The sequence below is a fragment of the Pan troglodytes genome, chromosome 1 (assembly GCF_028858775.2).
Source record: "Pan troglodytes isolate AG18354 chromosome 1, NHGRI_mPanTro3-v2.0_pri, whole genome shotgun sequence".
NCBI lineage: Eukaryota > Metazoa > Chordata > Mammalia > Primates > Hominidae > Pan > Pan troglodytes.
The window spans coordinates 162741711-162759388 of NC_072398.2; the positions used below are offsets into that span (position 1 = coordinate 162741711).

At 44.1% G+C, this 17678-nt stretch overlaps 2 protein-coding genes across 6 annotated transcripts in view; both read left to right on the top strand.

Annotated features, from left to right (window-relative positions):
- Nucleotides 1–3832: 3832 nt before the first annotated feature.
- On the top strand, nt 3833–4456 carry LOC456932 (small ribosomal subunit protein eS7-like). The gene has a single exon (XM_054678234.2). The coding sequence runs from the start codon at nt 3857–3859 to the stop codon at nt 4439–4441; it is 585 nt and encodes a 194-aa protein (XP_054534209.1). The 5' UTR covers nt 3833–3856; the 3' UTR covers nt 4442–4456.
- Nucleotides 4457–14037: 9581 nt separating this feature from the next.
- WLS (Wnt ligand secretion mediator) overlaps nt 14038–17678 on the top strand; it is a 134353-nt gene continuing 130712 nt past the window's right edge. For 2 of the 5 annotated variants that reach the window (XM_016920589.3, XM_054684180.2), the window contains exon 1: nt 14360–14736. In XM_016920589.3, coding sequence (XP_016776078.1) covers nt 14631–14736 — 106 coding nt within the window. In that variant the 5' untranslated portion in view covers nt 14360–14630. Of the gene's footprint in view, nt 14271–14318; nt 14737–17678 lie in introns of those variants that run through there. The other 3 variants (XM_063800556.1, XM_063800558.1, XM_016920590.4) reach the window with 3 other exon arrangements.

The following is a 17678-nucleotide window of genomic DNA, read 5'->3' on the forward strand; positions in this document are numbered from 1 at the left end:
TGACAAATAATATGTTCATTACCTGTTGACTACATTAACTTAAAAGTCTAGGATGATTTCTGGGTTTTCATCTTGGGCCTCTGGATGGCCAGCAGTTTAAAACAGGTAATACAAGAGGAGGAATACCATGGGGTCACAGCTTGGTGGTACCACTTTAGGAGTGAACTGATCTGTCCCAACCATTATGTTACAAGGGGAAAGATCTGAGTTTGGCTGTGAGTTACACACCACAAAGTACGAGGTCCCACATTGATGAATCAGGGAAAAAAAGATAATCTAAAGTAACTAGATCTTAGAGTACTCTGTGAGATTTTGCTAGATACGAGCTTAAAAAGATAGGCTTTATTTATAGGCAATCAGATGATACTGCCAACTTCTATTCAGAACAGAGAAAAACAGATCAGTGTTTTGTAATGACCACACTCTGAAAACAGTTTGCAAACTATATTATCTATCATAAGAAACCAGAGATTGGAGGCCTGATAGTGAAGGTCTTCAATAGTCTAAACTGGAGATATTATAGGGGTCTAGACTTGCAGATCAGTGAGGATGGAGAAGAGATGCTAGCTCACTATGAATAAGGGAGGTACAGTCTGGTCAAGATAACTGCATGTGTAGGTAATGAATCTAGGATGACCTTGAGATATGTAAGTCGGGTGGCTAGTTGGAGAGTCAGGAAGACTCTGAGATAGGGAAGGTGTCTGGTTGATTTGGAGGTGCATGTGGTTTGTCTAGGCAGAGAAGTCTAGGAAGCAGTTGGTTATATGAGTCTAAAGTTCAGACAAGGGGTCAGGGCTATAGATAAAGATTTGCCCACAGACCCTATGAAAAGAAGAGGTAAAGGAGAGAATACTCCAAAATACAGTATTAACTCTCAGGGAGTTGGTAGAGAAAATGGAGCCAGCAAAAGAGAGAGAAGGAGATGTTAAGAGAAGTAGAAGGGGAACTGAGAGAAAAAAGTTACTGAAGCTGAGGAGGTGAGGAGAGACTTTTCTGGAGGGAGGAAGGTTACATTTCAGAGACCTCTAGTAGGATAAGCACCAAGGTCACTCCATGAGATTCATCAGAGCAGTCAGTAGAATGCTGGCTGTGGAATCTAGATTTTCTGCAGATGGCCAGAGAGGGAATGGGAAGTGAGATTATAAAGCCAGCAAATAGGAACTATTGTTCCTAGAAGTCTTTGTTTTATTTTGTTTTGTTTTGTTTCGTTTTGAGACAGAGTTTCACTCTTGTTGCCCAGGCTGGAGTGCAATGGCACAATCTTGGCTCACTGCAACCTCCGCCTCCCGGGTTCAAGTGATTCTCCTGCCTCAGCCTCCCTAGTAGCTGGGATTACAGGCACCCGCCACCATACCCAGCTAATTTTTTGTATTTTTAGTAAAGACAGGGTTTCACCATGTTGGCCAGGCTGGTCTTGAACTCCCGACCTCAGGTGATCCACCCGCCTCGGCTTCCGAAAGTGCTGGATTACAGGCGTGAGCCACCATGCCTGGCCCCTAGAAGTCTTACGGTAAAGGAAAGAAGCCCATGAAGGCAAAGGGTTAAGGAGCCGTAGAGTTAAGGGAAAGATCTTTTTTAGGATGAGGAACACTCCAGAGTAAGATTGAGGAAAGGTTTGAAAAAAGATCTCTAAAGATATCATAGAAGGTGACGGGAGGTAATTAATAATAACAACTAACCATTACTACATTCGTGCCATGTGCTAAGCACGCTCTGTAGTGAGTAGTTTTCACTCACTGACTCATTTAATCCTTACTATCATCCTGGAGGCAGGGACTATTGCTATTGTCTTCATTTGTCACAGGAGGAAATCAAGGTACAGACAGGCTTAGTAACTTGCTCAAGGTTACATAGCCGGTACTGTAAATTGCAGAGCCAGAAGTTCAAACTCAGGCAGTCTGGTTGCAGAGAATATGCTCTTCACCATTAAGCTGTACTGACCAACTCTCTAAAATGGGTCTGAGAACTTTGTCCAAGAAGTGGTTCATTGCTTCCTTGGAGACAAGGCAGAGAAGATACTTATCAGTTTGGAGGCTGAGAATGTTTATACTTAATGGCCCCCACCTCTCCTTGTCCCATAAAATAGAACATCTATCGAGAGAAAAAGATGAAGAAGCATGAAAGCTTAGAAGCCAAGACCTGGAAGAGCCACTGGGATTCTACTAGAATTAAATAAAAAGACTTCTGAGTAAAACACAGTCCTTTGACCTTAAAAAATATATAATACACTGAAGTAGATATGACAAGTGCCCAAATAACTATAATCTGGGGCAATATGTGTGAAGGGACATAATAGACATAGAAAGTTAGTTGTACGAGGGTTCACCAAGGGAGACACTGTGTCAGGTTATGGGGTAGAAGGATCAAAAGAATCTCAAAGTATGTGAAATATTTGAAAGACAGAGTTTCAACAAGCAATCCAGGAGTCTTAATATTTTTCCAACAGACAGCTTACTAAGAGCAAGGTTCAATGAAAACATTGTTGATAGCGATTAGAGGAAACTGGAGTTGACGGGAATGTGGCGCAGAGGAGAAAGAGTCTCTGACCAAGGCAGGATGAGAGGGCAGGGGTTGAGGGCATTGAACCTCACTTTTCTAACTAAATAACAGTATCCACCTCCAAGATTATCCTTTTCCTCCTCCACCTCCTCTAGTTTCTCCTTGTTATTGAGTGCTTATCAAATGCCTGGCATTTTGCTAAGCTTTTTATTTTTTCTATCATCTATCTATCTATCTATCTATCTATCTATCTATCTATCATCTATCTATCTATCATCTATCTATTATCGAGACAAAGTCTCGCTCTGTCGCCCAGTCTGGAATGCATTGTCACGATCCCCGCTCACTGCAACCTCCACCTTCTGGGTTCAAGCAATTCTCCTGCCTCAGCCTCCTGAGTAGCTGGGACTACAGGTGTGCACCACCACACCTGGCAAATTTTTATTTTTAGTAGAGACGGGGTTTCACCATGTTGGCCAGGCTGATCTCAAATTCCTGACCTCAGGTGATCCACCCGCCTTGGCCTCCCAAAATGCTGGGATTACAGGTGTGAGCCACCACGCCCGGCCAACTCTTTATATATTGAATATATTTGATCCTCATCACAGATTTTGTGAAGATAACATCATCTCCATTTCACAGGTGACTTAGCTGAGGCTCTGAGAGGTTAAGTTACTTTCCTGAAGTCTCAGAGCTAGATGATGGTTAAGGCAGAATTCCACCAACATCTGTTTGATCCTAAATCCTTGCTTCTCATACTGCCTCTCATAATTGAGTAACAGCACCTGGCATATAGGAGATGTCCAATAAATTTATAATGGACATTAATAATAACTAATGGATATATGTCAAACAACATGTGGTGCTTGGGGTGGGTTATTAAAATGTTTAAAGTGGACAGAACGCTGTTCTGCACATGCACCCCAGAACTTAAAGTAAAATACAAATAATAATAAAATAATTTCAAAAGTGGACAGAAACCAAGGTACCCTTGCGGGATTGGCAGAAGAGGAAAAAACTCACTTTTTTCTCTCCTTTTTTAGTGACTACTTACTTATATTAAACTTACTATGTGTCAGGCACTGTTTTAAACACTTTATACAAATAAACCCTCTTAATATTCATTACAATCTCATTTACAGATGAGAAAACTGAGGTACAAAACATTTAACCTAACTGGCCCATGCACACAGCTAGTAAGTGGCAAAGCCAGGTGACTGGCTCTGGAGCCCATGCTCTGAACCATGCTGTCTCTGTGAGGGTCAAATGGAGCCAAGCATGGAGGACCTTGTGCATCAAGCTAAGGAGAGCAGCTCTTCATAAGCCGGCGCTCGGCGAGTTCTCCCAGGAGAAGGCCATGTTCAGTTCGAGCGCCAAGATCGTGAAGCCCAACGGCGAGAAGCCGGAGGAGTTCGAGTCCGGCATCTCCCAGGCTCTTCTGGAGCTGGAGATGAACTCGGACCTCAAGGCTCAGCTCAGAGAGCTGAATATTACGGCAGCCAAGGAAATTGAAGTTGGTGGTTGTCGGAAAGCTATCATAATACTTGTTCCCGTTACTCAACTGAAATCTTTCCAGAAAATCCAAATCCGGCTAGTACGCGAATTGGAGAAAAAGTTCAGTGGGAAGCATGTCGTCTTTATCGCTCAGAGGAGAATTCTGCCTAAGCCAACTCGAAAAAGCCGTACAAAAAATAAGCAAAAGCGTCCCAGGAGCAGCACTGTGACAGCTGTGCACGATGCCATCCTTGAGGACTTGGTCTTCCCAAGTGAAATTGTGGGCAAGAAAATCCACGTCAAACTAGATGGCAGCCGGCTCATAAAGGTTCATTTGGACAAAGCACAACAGAACAATGTGGAACACAAGGTTGAAACTTTTTCTGGTGTCTATAAGAAGCTCATGGGCAAGGATGTTAATTGTGAATTCCCAGAGTTTCAATTGTAAACAAAAATGACTAAATAAAAAAATATATATTCATAGTAAAAAAAACACACACACACACACACTAAAACGCTAAGGAGAGCAATCCTTGTCCTTTTGCTTTCTCCAGTCTGAGGTCTCTTCTACACCTCTTACAGCAGTCATTCTGTCATTCTTTTTTTTTTTTTTTTTTTTTTTTTTTTTTTTGAGATGGAGTTTTGCTCTTGTTTCTCGGGCTGGAGTGCAATGGCGCCATCTTGGCTCAGCGCAACCTCTGCCTCCCGGGTTCAAGTCGTTCTCCTGCCTCAGCCTCCTGAGTAGCTGGAATTACAGGCATGCGCCACCATGCCCGGCTAATTTTGTATTTTTCGTAAAGATGGGGTTTCTCCATGTTGGTCAGGCTGGTCTCAAACTCCCAATCTCAAGTGATCCACCTGCCTCAGCCTCCCAAAGTGCTGGGATTACAGATGTGAGTCAACATGCCCGGCACAGCAGTCATTCTTTAAGACTTGCCCTCTCAGCTAATAGAGTCATTGTATCACCAATACCCTTTCATCTACATGAGATTATAAACTTTGTGAGAGTAAAAGATATCTGTCATTTTTGCATTTGTGTCCCAGCACTTGCCAGATACCTGGCATATGGTCAACACATAATAAATATTTATGGAATAAGTGAAAGAAAGCTTCATCAAATCATTCATGCTTCAGGTATCAGATAGGACATATGTTCAAGGCCATTCGTTTGGCTGTAAAGGAGTAAATGAGACTGGGTAATTTATTTTTATTTATTTATATTTAGTGTTACTCTTCTTAATTTAACTTTTATTTTAAGTTCAGGGGGTACCTGTGCAGGTTTGTTACACAGATAAACTCATGTCATGGGGGTTTGTTGTACAGATTATTTCATCACCCAGGTATTAAGCCCAGTACCCATTAGTTACTTTTCCTGATCCTCTCCCTCCACCCACCCTCCACCTCTGATAGGCCCCAGTATGTGTTGTTCCTCTCTATGTGTCCATGTGTTCTCATCATTTAGCTCCCACTTGTAAGTAAGAACATGCAGTATTTATTTGGTTTTCTGTTCCTGCATTAGTTTGCAAATGATAATGGCCACCAACTCCATCCATGTTCCTGCAAAGGATATGATCTTGTTCTTTGTTATGGCTGCATAGTATTCCATGGTATATATGCACCACAGTTTATCTAGTCCACCATTGATGGGCATTTGGGTTGTTTCCATGTCTTTGCTATTGTGAATAGTGTTGCAATGAACATACGTGTGCATGTGTCTTTATGATAGAATGATTATATTCTTTTGGGCATATACCCAGTAATGGGATTACTGAGTCAAATGGAAATTCTGTCTTTAGATCTTTGAGGAATCACCACACTGTTTTCCACGATGGTTGAACTAATTTACATTCCCACCAACAGTGTATAAACACTCCTTTTACTCTGCAACCTCGCCAGCATCTGTGTTTTTTTTGTTGTTGTTCTTGGCTTTGAGATGGAGTCTTGCTCTGTCACCCAGGCTATAGTGCAGTGGCATGATCTTGGCTCACCGCAACCCCACCTCCCGGGTTCAAGCAATTCTCCTGCCTCAGCCTCCTGAGTAGCTGGGATTACAGGCACCTGCCACCACACCTGGCTAATTTTTGTATTTTTTAGTAGAGACGGGGTTTCCCCATCTTAGCCAGGCTGGTCTCAAACTCCTGACCTCATGATCCACCTGCCTCGGCCTCCCAAAGTGCTGGGATTACAGGCATGAGCCACTGCACCCGGGCTTTTTGGTTTTTAATAATAGCCATTCTGACTGGTGTGAGATGGTATCTCATTGTAGTTTTCATTTCTCTAATGATCAGTGATGTTGAGCTTCTTTTCATATGCTTGTTGGCCGCATATATGTCTCCTTTTGAAAATTGTCTGTTCATGTCCTTTGCCCACTTTTTTTAACGAGGTTTTTTTTCTTGCAAATTTGTTTAAGTTCCTTATAGATGCTGAATAGTCGACCTTTGTGAGATACATAGTTTGCAAAAATTTCCTCCCATTCTGTAGGTAGACTGGGTAATTTATAAAGAAAAAACGTTTATTTGGCTCATAATTCTACTGGCTGGAAGATTGGGCATCTAGTGGCAGCCCCAGACTGTTTCCACTTATGTGGGAAGGCAAAGGAGAGCTGGCATCTACAGAGATCATGTGGTGAGCAAGGAAGTAACACCCAGCTCTCCTGGGAACTAACAGAGTGAGAACTCACTCATCACCCACTCCCAGGAAGGGCATTAATCTACTCATGAGGAATCCACCTCTATGATCCTAACACCTCCCATTAGGCCTCACCTCCAACCTTGGGGATCAGATTTCCATATGAGATTTGGAGGGGTCAGATGAGCCAAACTACAGCAACATATAACAGAAATAGGAAAATGTTTGCCCTCATACATTGTTGTCTTAAGATGAATAGTATTCACAAAACAACTCAAACTCGGGCAAAGAGGGTCTTCACTGGGGATTCATATCATAACAACAAATTAAACAAACAGAAATATTATAAGACTCAATTTGCAGATTACCTAAGACAAAATCAATTTTATGTATTACATGTCTTTTGCTAATGTATATTAAGAATGTCCTCAAAACACTCTAGCATTATGGTTAACAATTACTCTCATGAGTCATTTGACTTGAAAATTGATCTTCAAATTGGAAAAGCCCTTAGCAGCAAATACCAGCAAAGACAGATTATAAAAATCTAAGGCTTAATGGGAGGGAGTTTGCTCTGAGTGGGAGTTAGGTACTGAGGAAGAGAACAGAGTTGAACACATGAACAGAGAAGCAGGCAGAAAACATTAAAACAATGCCTGTCACTGGGCGCGGTGGCTCACGCCTGTAATCCTAGCACTTTGGGAGGCCGAGGCGGGTGGATCACGAGGTCAGGAGATCGAGACCGTCCTGGCTAACACGGTGAAACCCCGTTTCTACTAAAAATACAAAAAATTAGCCAGTCGTGGTGGCAGGTGCCTGTAGTCCCAGCTACTCGGGAGGCTGAGGCAGGAGAATGGCATGAACCCGGGAGGTGGAGCTTGCAGTGAGCCAACATCGCACGACTGCACTCCAGCCTGGGCGACAGAGTGAGACTCCATCTCAAAAAAAAAAAAAAAAAAAAAAAAAAAATCTCAGCTTCCCAATTTGCTAGCAATGTGGCCAAGGGAATATTCCTTAACTTCTCTGAAACAGCTTTCCTCTTTTTAAAATGATTACAATAGTACCTATCTTACAGGATTGTTGTACGGATTAATGGAGATAACATAGGTAAAGCATTTAGAAGAGTGCTTGGTACATAGAAAGTAGTCAACATAAGTTCTCATTCTTGTTATTGCTATAATTATTGGCATTATTCATAGGAGCTATTAACTGCCACTGTATTTGATGTTTGAGGAATGATGTCCTCCCTCACTCCCAGCCATTCCAGTTTCTTTTCACTAATGCAAAGTAGGAGAGGTCCTTGATTTTCATATATATTATCCTCATGCAACCTTTGCTTTTCCATGTTACATATAGGCATCCTAAGCTGTTTCTATGGTACATTGTCCTTCATGCTGAGCTACTTAGTGATGATTTTGAGCTAATCTGCAATGGGGATAAAGATTGGGCTTTGGCTTGAGTCAGCGTCTATTCTTAACACATCTAGGCTAAGGCTGAGGTTAAGCCTCAGCTTCTCTTCCTGACATTGGCCGTCTATGGGAGGTCTCCCCAAACCCCTGCATAGCCAGGGACTGGAACTTATTCATTCATCTTTTTTTTTTTTTTTTTTTTTTTTTTTTTTTTTTTTAGACGGAGTCTCGCTCTGTCTCCCAGGCTGGAGTGCAGTGGCGCGATCTCAGCTAACTGCAAGCTCCACCTCCCGGGTTCACACCATTCTCCTGCCTCAGCCTCCCGAGTAGCTGGGACTACAGGCGCCCGCCACCAAGCACGGCTAATTTTTTGTATATTTAGTAGAGACAGGGTTTCACCAGGATGGTCTCGATCTCCTGACCTTGTGATCCGCCCGCCTCGGCCTCCCAAAGTGCTGGGATTACAGGCGTGAGCCACCGCGCCCGGCTCATTCATCATTATTCATTACAAAAATTTGTGTGCCGAGTCTGCCACGGTACTGGGTGTTGTCTGCATATCACAGGAACCACTGTCCGGGGCAGGTGTTTCTGGGCCTTCCCGGGTTTTCCACCTATTGCCACTCTGCACGGAGAGAAGCAGATATCGAGGAACTTGTCAGCATGAGAAAGTTCATGGGGAGATGGGGAAGAAGAGCCATCATGACATGAAGGAGCAGTCAGCTCAGCCCCTATTTGGCTTATACTATGAAAACTGGCAAAAAGAAAAAGCCCTTTTCCCCACCTCTGGTGGAGGAACCCAGCACAGGTGATCTCAAAGGCTTAAACACTGGAGGCTTCCCAGCTCTCTGCTGCAGCTTCTTTCAAGCCTGAGAAACAGGGGGCTGGCTGGCTACTTCAAACTGTTGATTGCCTCCCACTAGAGGCCTCTGGAAACCTGTAAAGTTTCTTACCTGCCCTTCCAGGTTGCCTGGGTTCAAAGAGGCAATTTTATAAGAGAGACTATAATTAGGGGTTTTATGGTTTGTTTTGTTTTGTTTTGCTCTCTGGGAACAGAATCCTCCTCCCCTATAACATGCCATATTTGTTGAGTATTCACTTTGTGTCAGGCACTGTGCTAGGCACTTTTTATTTTGTTTAATGATCACAACCCATAAGACTGGTATTATTTATTATTTGCAAGAAATGAGAAAAGTAATTTCCCCACATTTATTTACACAGCTAGCAAGACATAAAGCTGTGACTGAATAAGCCTAATGACTGAAATGTCTGTGGAATGTAAAAGAAAAGGTGAAATGAAGATCTACAGAGGAGGTGGAGATGCAAAACGGGAGTGGGACATGGGGTATTTATTAAGCAATTGAAGATCAGGTTGAAGTATTGGTTTTCTGAATAGTTCCTACCCACAGTTATTGTGTAAAAGGAGGCATTAAGAAAGGTCTTGTATCTCCATACAAAATAAGACAATGGGGTCTGCAGAAAAAGAAGGGAGGGGTGATTTTGTTTGGGGGAAAAAGAGCATTTTAAAAGAAGTTGTGTGTGTGTGTGTCTATATGTGTGTGTGTGTGTGTGTGTGGTGAAAAGTGACACTGAATAATAGAGTGTGAACCCACAGTGCTCGCTCACATTCACAGGCACCAATTACCAGAAAATACCAATAACCATGGAGCCATAGGGATGCCATTTATGGATAAAAGCTATTTATGAGAATGAGAAGACTCAGAGTGGGATTATTCCTCTTGTTAGGTTCCTCTGGGAAGTAAATTAGATGTTTAAGGAGATGTATTCAATCTTTTTAGAACTCTACATTACATTTACTGCAATGCCAATAATAATATGCTGCTCTTGGCTTCCAAAGGAGGCTTTCTCAACTTCAGAATCTAAGCCCTCCTCTGTGCAAGGTGCTGTGCTGGGACTGTGAGGCACACAAAGGCTCAGATCACACTCTCCTTGTGTTGAAGGAATTTGCAAGCCAGTTAGGGTAACAACACATCACATATATAGATACATGTGCAAAATGCAGTCTAGTGTATAGGTGCCAGGTAGGAATATAGTCAGTCAATTATATATAGGAACTGGGGGTGAGGGAGGAGTTATATCTACCTTCAGTTAGATATCCATTTATCCATTCATTCATTCATGAATTCATGCATTCATTCATCTATTCAATACATACACATGGAACATCACTATGACCTTCCATATCCCAAACACTATTTTTTTTTTTTTGAGATGGAATTTTGCCGTTGTTGCCCAGGCTGGAATGCAATGGCGTGATCTCAGCTCACTGCAACCTCCGCCTCCCAGGTTCAAGTGATTCTCCTGCCTCAGCCTCCCGATTACAGGCATGCCTCACCACGCCCGGCTAATTTGTATTTTTAGTAGAGACGGGATTTCTCCATGTTGGTCAGGCTGGTCTCGAACTCCTGACCTCAGGTAATCCGCCCACCTCAGCCTCCCAAAGTGCTGGGATTACAGGCGTGAGCCACCATGCCCGGCATATCCCAAACACTTTGAATAAAATGATGAATAAATCAGAATACCTAATATAAAGTCTAGTGGAATGGAGTTGAAATGATCAGTTTTTATTGACAGAGTTGGATTTGCCCTTGGATCATTTCAGTCTCTGGGATAATCTACGTAATGACAATGACTCAAAACAAACATTTCCTTGGCAGCTGGAGGTTTTTAGAACAGATGTTTCTATGTTAAAAACCACTGAGTATTGTCAAAGTTCAATTCTAGATGTTGTCCTTATTAACACACTTGTCAAGTAAAGTTAACCACCTAGACTTCTCCTAACATATGCTTCAAACAGTAATCACAATATGATAAAAATTTTAGAGCTGAGCAATAATCAGTCATCAGTTTTACTAGTTTTACTAGTTTTTAAACACAAAATTATTGATTTCCCTTAGTTTCCTAAATATAATAATAAATATTCATATCTTACAAGAATACCATGAAATAGTACTATTATTCCCATTTTACGGAAGGGAAAACTCTTCTGTAAAGAGTGAAGCTTTTACAGAAGCCTCAGAGTTGGTCTGTGAAGCCTCAGAGGTGGTAAGTAACTGCATAATGGCCTATAATCACATGAAACAAGGGGCAGATGGGATCTGGGTTCCAAACCAGATCCAGCTGACTCTAACTGTCATGTTCTTTTCTATTCACCTGTGTTGTCCACTTGGGAAATAAAGATTCACAGTCACTTTTAATGTTTAAAAAGATGTGATAGAAATTCAATTTTTTTAAAGCAGCCCATGGTGATGAATACTACAGGTGTCTACATCCCACCCAGTTGGGCATTATTGGTAATCTCATGACAGAAGTACTGATTAGCAATTAGAAATATCCCTTTTTAATTAAAATAACTATTTAATAAGTGCTCTTTTAAAGCAGGGGATCATCTTGGTGGAGAACCAGCATCTCATTTCCAGATGAGAAAACTGAAACCTAAGGAGTTAGGCTAGTTACTCTGCAGAGATGCATTTCAGAGCAGAGGGGGTGGGGTGTATTGTAGCAGCTCATTAAAAACTAAGTCAAGGAGTTCACTAATCTGAATAAATCACTTCTACCACTCCAGACATTTTTTATGGATCCAGTTTATATTTGAAGTGGACAGGGGCCAGGCGTGGTAGCTCACATCTGTAATCCCAGCACTTTGGGAGCAGAGGTGGGCGGATCACCTGAGGTCAGGAGTTCAAGACCAGCCTAGCCAACATGGCGAAACCCCATTTCTACTAAAAATACAAAAATTAGCTAGATGTGGTGGTGGGCACCTGTAATCCCAGCTGCACAGGAGGCTGAGGCAGGAGAATTGCTTGAGCTCAGGAGGCAGAGGTTGCAGTGAGCCAAGATCGTGTCACTGCACTGCAGACTGGGCGACAGAATGAGACTCTGTCTCAAAAACAAACAAACAAATAAATAAACAAAAAATCCACCATTTTTTCTCTACCCTCTTATGCATAGTGCTTGGGGGTCTGTGGACTAAACTGACAAAAGACAGATTAGCAAGGCAAAAGACAAATTTTTGTTCACATATATCAAATGTATGTGGGCATTCATAACCACTCAAGGAGGCAGTCGTTAATAGAATTTGGAGCGTATATTCTATCTTAATAGGAGAAGAAGTGTATTTATGAGAAAACAAATGCCTTTTCGGAAAGATAAATGGGCCCTTAGGAGTGTTGGGCTCAGAACATGATACCCCAAGGTATCTGAGTACTTTGAACTGAAGGACATTGGAAGGACAACAATTCTGTCTACTTCATCCTTTCTGATAGTACCTGGTGTTTGCCAAAGTAGAGGTAATTAATTACTATTCAGTGAATAACATTTGGACTTGGGGGGGGGGTTCCTCTGGGGCAGGTGCAAGTACTTTGACATCTTGGTATCCTCGAGTGCTTAAGAAAGAAAGCCTGGAACATGTTAAAGGCTCAATAAGTGACTTGGATAAAGAGTTGAATGAGAGAATAGATAAACAGCAACCACAGTCATGCATTGCTTAATGATGGGAATACCTTCTGAGAATGTGTTGTTAGGTGATTTGTCATTGTGCAAATGTCATAGAGGGCACTTACATAAACCTAGGTAGCATAGCCTACTACAGACCTAGGCTACACCGTGTAGCTGATTGCTCCTAGACTACAAACCTGTCTGGCATGTTACTGTACTGAACACTATAGACAACTGTAATGCAATAGTAAGCACTCTGTGTATCTAAACATATCTGTATAAAAGGTATTGTAAGAATATGGTATTATAACCTTATAGGGCTACTGTCACACACACGGTCTGTTGTTGACTGAAACATCCTTATGTGACACATAAGGATGTGTATATCCTCAGAACTGTTAAGAACTATTAGATGTTGAAGAGATGGAGTTTTTTACGCATAAAGTTTGGTGCTTGTCCTTGACAAGTCTCTGTTCTACTTGGAGATTAGAAATGAATGCTTCTATTAAGTGTAACCTGCATAACATCTTTTATAAGGGCAATGAAAATTCAGGAACAGAGTAGAGGAGGAGAGAGGACTGGGAAAAATAGTCTCTTGGCATGAAGAGGGTGTGTAAGGATGGCAGGGACAAGAAACAAGATGTGTGGGTGGTGGTGGTAGAAACTGCACGTTTGGGGAGCAGGGTGGGGTATTTACCAAACCAGGGGTCTATTGAGTAAGGTGAGTTGTACTGGCCAAGCGGCCAGTTTATGAAACGTGGAAAAACCAGGCCCAGAAATTTAGGTTTGATAGAGCAGGAAATCTCTATCGGGAGCCCCGCCCCTCTTTTTATGGAAGTTAAGTATAAATATAAATATAAATATATGATTTCTCACAAAGAGACAACAAACATTGTAACTTAATATAGGTACCCTCTAAACCACTAAGATCTCTTTAGACCTTTGAAATACAAACTGTGGGCTTGCTTTCACATTCACTTATTCATTCCACAAAAGATTATGGGGCACCTACTAGAGCTAGCATTTTGTTAGGCACCATGGGAGGTACAAAGAACAAAAAAAACTTGGTCCCTATTCCCCAGGAGTTTACAGCTCAGTGGTGGAGACAAACGTGTACACAAATCCTTACAATAGGAGGTAAAAATGTAAATACAGGATTGTAGGGGCTCAGTTCCCAGAGATACTGCATGGAGGTGGTGTGGAAAATTAGAAAGATTTTTTAAGACTAATTGGTTTTGGATCAGGTTTAACATTGATGGAGTAGAACATGTTCTCTTTAAGGCAATAACCAGGGTTAAGGCTGTGGAAGCACATGTGCTGGAGTAACGAACAGTGGTCTGATTTGGCTGGAGCGCAAGTTTCCTCAAGGGGCGCCGTGGGGAATTTAGCTGGGTATGTGCCCAATAACCGAGGCTGGGAATCTGGTAGAAAGAAGTCGAGCTGAGACTTTATTCCGCATCTCTGTGTTTTGACTTAGGCATCTATTGGGTCCTTTTAAAAAAAAATTCTCCTCCTCTTTCTTAAAGAGAGTTCTAGCAGTTGGGGGTGGGGTGGGGACCATTTCCTAAAGTCAACGCGTAAGTTAAAGGTCTGCAAGGCGGTCCACCGGTGATTTAAATCTCGCACTTCGGAAACCAGAAAAGGAAACCTGTGAGAAGCTGGGCAGGGGGAACCCGCTTAACATCAACAGCAACCCCTAATGGCATCAGACCTTGGAGAGACAGGTTGCAGGCCAGACTCGGGAGCCGGGCGCCAGCACCCGCCGGAGCTCTGAGCCCCGAACTGGTGGGCAAGGGGTAGAGGAAGAGAGGGAGGGAGGGAGGGAGGAAGCGCGAGAGGGAGGGAGGAAGAAAGGGAGGGAGGCGGCGTCATGTGATCCGCTTCCCTGCTCCTTTAAGCGTCCACAGGCGGCGGAGCGGCCACAATCACAGCTCCGGGCATTGGGGGAACCCGAGCCGGCTGCGCCGGGGGAATCCGTGCGGGCGCCTTCCGTCCCGGTCCCATCCTCGCCGCGCTCCAGCACCCCTGAAGTTTTGCAGCGCCCAGAAAGGAGGCGAGGAAGGAGGGAGTGTGTGAGAGGAGGGAGCAAAAAGCTCACCCTAAAACATTTATTTCAAGGAGAAAAGAAAAAGGGGGGGCGCAAAAATGGCTGGGGCAATTATAGAAAACATGAGCACCAAGAAGCTGTGCATTGTTGGTGGGATTCTGCTCGTGTTCCAAATCATCGCCTTTCTGGTGGGAGGCTTGATTGGTAAGTGCGGAGAGCTGCAAACTTTTCCCCCTTTCTGTCTTTTCGGGCCCCTTCCCTCTTTGCCTCTTGGGCTACTTGTTACAGTATCACTGCCTTGCTTCTATGATCTAATTAGTCCGGCTATTGTGCTTAAGAAAGCAGAGCTCCATGGGGCTCCGTGGGGCACAATCCAGTCTAGTGGCTAAGAGAAAAGGAGGGGAAAAAGTTTTGGCCTAGTTTCAGTATCCACTTGAAAGGCAAGAGGGGGGCGGCGGGGGTGGGAATCTTAAGCATGGCGACGGATCGCGCTAGGAAGCGCTGGGTTACAAAGTTGATTGCTCGCCGCCCCCCCCCCCCGCTTTTTCCCGCGTTCCCCCCCTTTTCCTCTCCGTTCCCTTCCAATCAGCTCCGGGAGGGCAACGTAATCGACTTTATTAGGAACAACAGAAGAGTCGGGGAACTGCGCCCGGCGCAAACCCGGAGCTCTGTTACAAGGCTGAGATACTTGCACGGTTGTAAATGCATTTGGTCGTCTTTGCTAGGGGCTGAGGGTTTGCAATTTGGGGTTCCGACCTTCGCGCCCTCTGCTTTCCCGCCGCACTCCACCCCACGCTCTGCCGTGGACAGGTCCGAATTGTCGGCCGGGAGGTTGGGTGGGATGGGGTGGGGTGGGAGGGAGTCCTTGACCAGCGCCGCGGGAAGTTGGAGAGGTCGGAGGGGAAAAGCATATCCGAAAGGTGTTGCTTTTGGCCTCCTGCCCACTCGTGAATATCCCTTCCCCCACTACTTAGAGCCCCGAGAGCCGGTGACTGCGAATTTCCCCGTCCTCTTTTGGCGCTTAGGAGAGCGCCCCCAGCTCCCACCACAGCCCCCCGCAGGTGACAGCTCGCCGGCCTCCTCGGCGACAGCGCCCGCCCCGGGAGACCTCCCCTGGCGTGCACCTCCCGGACCTCTCTGAGTCAAACAGGCTTCCGGGTGAAGAAAACCGCCTCACTGACCGTCCACTCGGAAAAACTCCCTTCCCCTCACTGTCTCCCCATCTGCATCTATCCTCCCGCCTCTCTGCACACTCGCGTCCCCCGCCCCCTCAAGATTTGGGACATCCCGGCACAAACTTCAATGCCAACTTTGCAGCGGGCGCGGACGGGAGGTTCGGTTTCCTTACTTCACGGCTTTGTTAAACTTTGCGGAGTGGGGAGTCCACGGAGGGGCTTTCTCCGCGCGTGCCTTTACGGGCGCCCACGCGATGTGCGGTGCGGGGAAAACGCCCGGGGGCGCCGGCGGCGTCGCTGCCAGAGCTGCACAGGCTTGGGCACCTCCAGTCGTGTGCGTGGCGTTTTGTCTCCAGACTTGGGTTTGATGGGAACAAATTAAAGGGAGTTTGGTACTGTAAATCACGGTAACATCCAAGCCAATTGTCTTAAACAAAGGAGAGTGGGTGAAGCTTCATCAAGGAGAGAAATACCTAAAGGAGACAGTGCTCTTTTCTCTGTGTGCATTTATCCACAAAACAGAAAGGGGTTCAGAGTTTTCAAACAATCTCTTATCCCCAGTGTGGGCCAAACAGCTTCACATTTTCTTTCTGGAACCCTCACCCTCAACACACACACACACACACACACACACACACACACACACACACACACACACGGGTTGGCTTTTGTGTTAGGAGCTTCTGTTTGGCTACATGCAATCTCGTTTCCCCGTATTGGATTTTTCGAGGCTCTTAATACCTTCTCTGCTGGGAGCTGAAGGCAGCCTTCCCTGTGCCCTCACAGTGATTATGCAGCGGTTACAATTACACCTCTTGTCTCCCTTGATGAGCAGTTGCAGTTAGATGCCATTGGATCTTGTGTGATTTCAGTGGCAGACCATAATTAAAATTTCTTGCACCTTGTGCTTTCAGAATTAAATTGGCCTATTATCCCTGTCTGACCTTCATCCTCTTTGAGGTTTTTGCACAAGCAGCAAACCATTACACATAGTTTCCTGGTGTTTGTTGGTGTGTTTCTTTTTCTAGGTTGATCTCCTAGCTTTGCAGACACAGCCCATTATCCATGAAGTAGGCTTCCTAGGGCACTTCTGAAACTAGTAGGATTTCTGGGATGCTACCACCAAGGAGAAGCCCTAAGGGCACTCGTGAGTGGCTGGTGGACATTGGAGCGACTATAGGGTCAGAACACTTGTCTGTTCCAAACAGGGTTTGTCTGGAGTAAGTGGTGCCAAAGATTGTTTTTCCCGAAGAATTTGGTTAATGACAACCTCAAAAAGTCCGCGGCAGGTGCTAACTGTAACTAGCTTCCCCTCAATTAATAAACTGCTTTATTCCATTTTCCTTGAAAAATATCTATGTATAACACTTCTTGGAGGAAACTGTATAAGTTTACTGCTTACCTCTCCTTCCTCAATTGCAAAGGCTGTGTCTCCAATTCAGATCAGATCTAGCCCATGTTGAACAGTGACTTAGCCTTTCCTCTTTCACTTAAACAGTAATTTTTTTTTTTTGCTCTTAAATCTAAAATTTGGGTAGGACCCAAATATGGGAAATAAATATCAACAAAATGTAAGTGAAAAATTTTCCCACCAAACTTCCCTAAGCTGGAAAACAAAGGAAACTAAGGAAAGAATAGCAACAAAGTGGGCAAGCGGAGACAGTAGTTGAAGGAACAGTTTGTAGGCTGGAAGTCAAGGTAAAGTTCAGAAACCTCCTCTGCTCTCTCGAGTGAGAAGAGAACTCCTCTGCTGCTCATTGTTACTGCTACTTAAAAAGTCAGTTGTCCTGGGTGTGAAGTGTCTCTCTAATATATCTGCAGTAGGCCAAGTGAGAAAAAGAAGTGTCCCCTTTGAACTGGCCAGAATATATTTTTCTTTTTGATCACTCTTTTTGCTGATGAAAGTAAACTTAGGAAGAGCAACTTAGGAAGGGGAGAATATAAATGGCAAAGCTCTTGTTTGTAAGGGTG

Coding starts and splice junctions, on each gene's coding strand:
- LOC456932 (XM_054678234.2), top strand. CDS start 3,857: ATGTTCAGTTCGAGCGCCAAGATCGTGAAGCCCAACGGCGAGAAGCCG.